At 42.9% G+C, this 7,631-nt stretch overlaps 1 protein-coding gene across 1 annotated transcript; it reads right to left on the bottom strand.

Moving 5' to 3' along the window:
* Positions 1–531: 531 nt before the first annotated feature.
* On the bottom strand, positions 532–6,785 carry LOC115765859 (T-box protein H15; the record flags this gene model as incomplete). The annotated part of the gene is made up of 4 exons (XM_030709589.1): positions 6,511–6,785; positions 4,055–4,505; positions 2,136–2,421; positions 532–1,311 (listed from the first exon to the last, which is right to left on the bottom strand). Coding segments are annotated over exons 1-4 (1,743 nt in total), but the record flags the coding sequence as incomplete, so codon positions are not given.
* Between the last annotated feature and the right edge of the window lie 846 nt (positions 6,786–7,631).

The following is a 7,631-nucleotide window of genomic DNA, read 5'->3' as shown; positions in this document are numbered from 1 at the left end:
TCTATGAATTTATGTAAATACTAGGAATATATTATTATTATATATTTATTTATATATATATATAGGGTTTTTGTATAGCATAACTAACATTTAGTGTTTACATAGGTGAAGCAGCTTTAAATTTTTTCTTTAATTATTCATAATTTTTTTTTTTATTAATTTTGCTTTTGTTGAGAATTTTGTTTAAACTTTACACTGAGATGAGTTTTCGAACAACATTTAAACACTTTTTACAATAATTTCTAGGCTAATGTACAAAATTTTCTAAACTTTTGTAGACTGTACACAGGTCGAAATTTTGGAAATTTTGTACAACAAAAATGCAAGAGAGCGAGTGAGAGAGAAAGGGAAAGAGTGAGAGAGCGAGAGAGCGATCTAATGTATAACAAATAATTTACAACATTTACTTAGTTGGTTTTCTTTTCGTTTTGCTTTTTTGGATTAATACTGTTTTTTCTTCGGCCCACCGTTCGCTTAGTGGGCGGGGCTGCGAGAGGCGGACGCCGACGGCGAGCCCGCCGCTGCCGAGTGCGTCGATGGCGGCGGCGGCTGCGCTGCCTGCTGCGCGGTCAGCTGGTACGGGCTGAAGCGCTGATATTGACGCGGTCGCATATCGGGCGACGGTGATCCCGACGACGTGGACGAGGGTGTTGACGCTGTCGGCGGCGGCGGGGGTGTGCGATTGGCGGCCATTGCTGCAGCGGCCGCGGCCTGCGCCTGCGCCTGCGCTTGGGCGGCGGCCTGGGCAGCGGCTGCCTGCTGATTGGCGCTGGCCAAAAAGCCGGCGGTCAGCTGCGGCCATTGCTGCTGGAACATGTGAAAGGCGCCCAGGCCGGGTGGTGGCGGCGCCGCCGCTGCCGCCTGATACATCTGGGGCATCATCAGCTGCGCGTAGGGGGAGTTGCCGCCGAACATTTGCAGATGCTGGCGCGCCTTCTCGAAGAGCGCCATCGAGGCGGGATCGGCGGCGCCCTGCTGTGCCGCAAACTGTTGCATCAACGGATCGGGAAAGAGGCGCAACGGTGAGCGTAGCTGCTGCTCCAGCAGCAGCGCCTCCATTGGATCCCGATCGAAGTCCGTCAGGCGGGACGAGTCGCGAAAGCCCTTGGCGAACGGATTCGAATCGATTTTCAATTTGGTTATCAGCTGATTCTGATACGCAGTGACCGCCGTAAATACCGTCTCCGGGAACACATAGGTCTTGTGGTCGAGATCCTGCAGCTCCTTCGGATTGCTGGGTATGCTCTGGCCGTGCGACAAGCGCACCAGGTGAATGCGCGGCTGATAGCGATGCATCGAGTTGAGCACAATCTAGAGGGAGGGGCGAAAAAAATTGGGAGAGAATTGTGCAAAGATTAGTTGAATGTGTTTGAAGGTTATGTGGAAAGATATAGGGTAGTTATTAGCTTAAATGCCAGGCGATATTTCTATCGATTGATATTTTTATGTATTTTAACCAATAGATTTTGACCCAAAAATATTGAAATGAATTTAACTAAGCTGCGAGTGGATTTAATATATTGATGGGAATACCCCTACGGCACTTTGATATATGCTTTGGTGATAAAAATATAAATTCAGCAGCGTTTGCTTTGATACAAGAATATTTTTTGTGGTAAAGGGTTACAAAATTGTTTAAACAAAGTTATCATAATAAATTAGAGTCTTAGGAATACCCCTAATATGAGATTCTCTTTTTATATTATTGATGAAACTAATATGAAATGTCTTTTATATGTGAAGAAGCAAACTAATATTGAATTGCTTTTATATATTATCAAAATATTATCATTATATAAAATGTATTTTTCGAAAAAAAAACTGAAACTAATATTAGGGGTATTCCTTAAAAATATATCCCTATATATTTTAAGCGATTTGAAGGCTAAAAATGGCTAAGAAATCCACGGAATTCGTAACAATATTGTTGTTAAAATTATTTCTGCAACTGTTCTTAGCTTTACTGCAGACGCGACTAGCCTCTTCTTTTGTATGTGGCCAAGCAAAGATTCAGAACCTGACACAATTATCAATCATTTAACACGCGTCTATCGCGCCCACAATCTCCAGCAAGTCGAAGAGATCTCCCCACCGTTCGCCCCTTGCCCAAACTGTGGGCACAGCTCGCAACTCACCTGTCCGTTCTTATCCATTTCGTTATTAGTCAGCTTGACCTTCTCGAAGGAGATAACTTGTTTGCGCAGCGCCTCGCAGCTGAATGGGCTATCCGGATGGGAATAGAGGCGGGCGGGCGGAGCTGGATCTGCCTTGCCAGCCACCAGCCAAGCGGACCGATGATATGCATAACGATAGCGCTTCGAGTCCATCGGTATTATATCCAGCAGCACCGCATAACGATCGGCAGGTTGGATCTGACGCAATGGCCCAGAGAATGAGACGCGCACCGTGGGGAACATGCGTCTGTAAAAGGAGAATCAGAAGAAAAAAGGAAGAGATTTTTATTTAAGGAATTTCAAACCATTTTTTTTTGTATTATTAATTACGAGCTGGCAACTCTAGTAATGCTCTAATTTATAACCCTAGCTCTGGTTTAGGGGGGGGAAAATATTATTATTATCCATTTTTTTTTTTGTCTACGCCCTTTTTCTCTCATCGAGCTGCTTTGACAAGTGCGCACAAAAGGCAAACTCTTTAGGGCTGGCATCCTGTGGCTTTAATGCGTTCTAAGCCTGCGTGTGACATAACCGGAGGACCGCCCTGATTGTCTGACTGTCCGACTGTCTGTCTGTGCATTCTAAGGTGTGATTTTTACAATATCATTAAACAGAGTTGTGTGCGTGTGTGTGTCCTCTCCTCTCCCGGGGCCCTTAACTAGCTCAGTCTGTGTGGTCAGCTGTGTGGGAGCCTAGGTGTGGACAACCCGTGGTCATTGTAGCCTTGATTTCTGATTCCATTCTGCCCCTTCTCTTCTGCCTGCTGACAAGAGGAACGCCCAGAAAAAAATAGGAAGACAAATGCGGTTGACTTTGGGCTTGGCGCGTTTTTGCGTGCCATGCACAGGTAGATCGAGCAAAATCTTTTGCAATTGTTGCCTGGGGACCGCACACGGTTTAATGTATGTCCTTTGCTCGGCTTTTGTGCGAGCAACTGCATGAAATTTGTGTTGACATTGCAAAAATTTGACATGCTCGCAGCCAGTTTTGGACAACAAGTTGAAGAAGTGTGCAAGAAAGTCAAGAGAAATATGTGTGGCAACATGCAAAGGTTAGAAATTGGAGCAGAAACTTAATAATGTAGAATTAACTTTGAATGGAATGGAATGAAATTCATTGGAATATAAGGGAAAAAGAAATTGTATCTGTATCTGAGAGTTAATGTATTATGATTGAACATGATGATGAAAGGCTGCTTTAAATCGCTAGAAACGTTGTTTCAAGAAAAGTTAATAATGCTGTTTGAAAAGTTTTATCTTAGGATAAAGGCGCTCGAACAGGGACTAAAAATGGCATTAACTGAATATGGGATGGCGGGCATCTGATATGTGATTGATTGAATGTGGTAGAATGTGATATACTAACATATATATATGTATGTAATATGATATGATATATTGACATATTTGAATGCGCTTGCAAAAGGTTTAAGGAAGTTTGGACTTTCAAAGAAGAAATGTGAATGACAAAAATATGGGCTATATGCTCCTTAGACCAATTGTTGGAATATGATATCTGAGGCATATTTAGTGCTAAAGATGTTGATGTTAAAGATAATAAGGAAGTCAACATACGCTAAGGATAACAATGCCCGAGCAGGGACAAGCTATACGAACGACATTTCTGCCTAAAAAGTGTCCATTTTTGTATCTATTTCAACTCTTTACCTTTGCTAGGCGCTAATATACCTTTAATTATATACAAATGCAGTGAAGTGCGCTTCATAAAATCAATTACAATTACAATACAAAAGCCTTAACTCTGGCGGCACTTTCCACTCCACACTGAGCTGCTGCAGTTGAGTATAGCTGGCGCTGCCCTTGCCAACTGGCTGGTAACTAATGATTATTTCGGCTTGATGTTGGATGTTGGATGCTTACCTGCCCGTTTTGGTGATGATCATTTCGGTGCCCAGCTCGTGAAAGCGATCCCAGAGCTCTTTGGTCTCCAAATGGCATTGCACCGGCTTCAGATCATCGCAATTGCACGAGCCGACAATTTTGGGTGCCTTTTGCACCGGTTCGGGCGTCAAACGCTCCTCGCTGTCCTCCGTGCCCGGCGATTGTGGCGGCGTTGAGCAGCGTCCTTGGCTGCTTGTGGAGCTTGTGTTTAGCTGGGATTCGGCGGCGGCGACGGCGCCATTGCGACTCTTGTGTGACACGCTGTTGTTGTTGTGACTGTGCTGCTGCTGCTGCTGATGATGTTGGTGATGCTGATGATGATGATGATGATGATGATGGTGGTTAAGGCGTCGCGCCTTGGCTGGCGGCTCCTCAGCATCGCTGCAGTCAACAACATCCACATCGACCTCATCCTCAACAGAAATGGGACCTGGGAAATGGCAATTGGTTTGGTAAAATTGAAAATCAACCGAATGTGGAAATTGAATGAAAGTATTGTAATTAGCAACAAGTCTGTCTCCCTCTCGCTCTTCGTCTCTCTCCCTCTCCCTCTTGCTCATTCGCTTTAGCTGGCTGTGGCAGACACGCCGTCGTCACAATTTCCGCTGCGTTTCGTAAATTGGCTATTAAAACAAGTTAACAAAGTCGCTGCCAGTTGCACTTTTTTTTTGTGTTTTGATTAATTCATTTTTTATTGCACACAAAACAAGCCAAATGCAAGACTCAAGGCAACAAAAAAACGAGTGCATAAAACAGCTGCTCTAGCTAATAAGCTCTGCTCATGCTCTACAAGCAGACGTCTTCACCCCTCCTCCCCCCTATACCTGCTTAGTCGCCGCCGCCTCTGCCCAGCTGTTGGCTTTTGCAAGCGCAAAATCAGCTAAAAAATTTCATTTGTTTTTGTTTTTGTTGCTTTTCCTTCTGCATATTATTATTTATGCACATTTTTGTTTAATAAATATTTGACTTTGCCGTCGCTGAGTTTTGCGCCTCGTTAAATTAATACAAATTTCTGGCTAATTAACATAATTTGCTGTTTGTTGAAAATTTACGATTTTTTTTGCTTGTTTTTTAAGTTTTTTGTTTAATTGTTGCCTGCGCGACTTTTGATTATAGTTCGATTAACTGTCCGCTCTCGTGTGTTTTGCCCCTGACTTAGTTTTAATTGCCGTCGGTTGGCCGGGAAACAAGTTTTTCTTTTTGTTTTTGTTTTTTTTTGCTAGCGTTGACGGTCCACGTTAATTGTCCACAGTAATTAAATATCTTGTTTTTATTTGCTTAGCCATTTGTCGCTTTTCTTTTATTATCTTACTTTGCTACACATTGATTTGAACACAATTTTCTAAGCTTATGCAAGCTTTAAGCTCTTTCAAGTGCACTTTTCAGCGACATTTGCATATCAAGAGTTTAATTTGAATGCGACAGTAACAATTTCTTGCGCCGTCGGGCTTTTGCAAATGATCTGTTAATTGATTCGAGTGGAGCTTTAAGACAGTCTAAGCTTTAATTTGATAAAACAGTATTCGTGCAGCTTTTTTTGCTTTTAATATGTATTTTGTTTTGATTAGAGACTTTTTTGATTCATAAAAGCTACTTTATTTTGCTACTGTGAAAGCTCAGCTTATAAGCTTTAAGTGTTACGCTGAAAGCTCATTCTAAAAGCTTCTTTTGTCAATCTTTCAAGCAGCTTTAGGCTTGCGAATCAGTAAAACTAACGAAATTTGATTTGTTTTCTTGGGCGTGCACTTTTAAAGCTCTCTTACTTTAAGCAAAAGTTGCTTAAAAATGTGCTTGACTTTATTTTAGGCTGGAAATGTAGTTCCTTTTAAAGTCGAGTTGCTTTAATATCTAAGGCATTCTAAACTTTCTACTTTGTCTAGCTTAATTTAAGTAAAAGCCGCTTGAGTTTAATCTGAAATGCGCTGAGTTGAGTTTTCAGCTCTTCAATTTGTGGAGAAATATTCTCATAGTTTGCAAGTGGAATAGAGTTCAACATATAAAAATCTTTGTATCTAAGGCAAAAGCTGCTTCGGCAATGCTGCAAAGATATGCAAAATATGCAAGATTTGCGCTCAAAAGTTTCACAAACTTTAAACAGTTCAAAATATTGCTTTTAATAAGTATTTAAGGAACTTTAAACATATATATGCAACTCAAAATGAGTTTAAATCAAGTTAAAGCTTCAAGAATGTGAAACCAAAGTATCTTATATATATCTCACTATGCCTACGCTCACGCTTTTTGGGTTTAAGTGTGCTCGATCCCCAAAAGCGTCTTCATTTTATATAAAAACAAATATTTTTTAAACTTGCCAAACATCAGCTTTAAGCCGAAGAAATTGCCTAGTAACTTAACAGATATGCATGTATATATATATATGTATAATAGATATACATGTATATATGCCTGCTGCTGCTTCTTCTGCTGGAACTTACTTGCACTGCGCACCGAGGATTCGCGACTGGAGGTTTCCTCGCGTGCCATAATAGCGGCTATTGAGAAATCCGTTGCGGAGCCGGCGGCACTTTTGCTGCCCGCTGTGGCTGTTGTTGTTGTTGTTGCCGTTGCCGTGGCTCCATTGTTGTTGTTGTTGTTGTTGTTTGTGGCAACAACGGGCGGCAGAACGCCATTGCATAGATACGGATGCGAGCCGACAAGCATTTTTATTTGGCAGAGCAATTAGCTTTTGAGAGTGTTTGAGTGTATCTCAGATATTGTATCTGCTGGGTATTGTATCTTTCTTTTTATACTTCACTTGTTTGCACTTGTCAATTTTGCAGCATTTTTGTAGCACTTTGTATTTGTTTTACATGTGTGTAACTGTAACGGTAACTGTAACTGTAAATGCAACACACGCACGCATTAAGACTGACACACGCACACCTGAAGCGGGCACTCACTAAATGCAATTCACGCGAGTTGTGTGTGTGTGTATGTTTGTGTATGGAAAATGCAGCGCAACGCGAATTGAGTGTGTGCGCTACGTAAGACAGGCGACGACGAACTGAATTGTGTGTTGGAAATTGTGAGGGAACGTGTTGTGGCTTTAACAGCAACAGCAGCAGCAGCAGCAGCAGTCAGTCAGGCAGGCAGCCAGCAGCAGCAGCAGCAGCGACGAATGGCAGCGGGAAACCAGTTTTCCAACTAGCCGGCATGCAGTGCGAGCGAGCTAGCACATGCCCTGCACGGCCACATAATGCGCACAAGTGCGAGCAGCAACAGCAGACGCAGCGAATTCAGCTGGAAGACCAAAAACATATTTCAACTCATATTTGCAATTGGGAACAACAGTGCTGAGCTGTGGCAGGGGGCTTGTGGTGTGTGCGCAAGAGCGTGACAGCCATTAGGCGTGTGTATTGCATGCCGCCTGTCATTGCACTCGCACGCATGCGCTGCCGTTAACTGAGTGCCTGAGTGGGAGTGCGCTGCGTGTTGACGGCCACTCAGCGGCCGCAGCGATGAGCAGAGAGACGTTTGCTGCTGCGACGTCGACGTCGTCGTCGTCATAACTCATTTACAATTAAAAATGTCGGCGCTTTATCGCTCGCTCTCGCTC

Source organism: Drosophila novamexicana, unplaced genomic scaffold, assembly GCF_003285875.2.
Source record: "Drosophila novamexicana strain 15010-1031.04,08,12 unplaced genomic scaffold, DnovRS2.1 tig00001059-arrow-arrow-pilon, whole genome shotgun sequence".
Taxonomy (NCBI): Eukaryota; Metazoa; Arthropoda; class Insecta; order Diptera; family Drosophilidae; genus Drosophila; species Drosophila novamexicana.
Note: the sequence above shows the minus strand (reverse complement) of the source record. Positions and strands in the feature narration are given on the sequence as shown.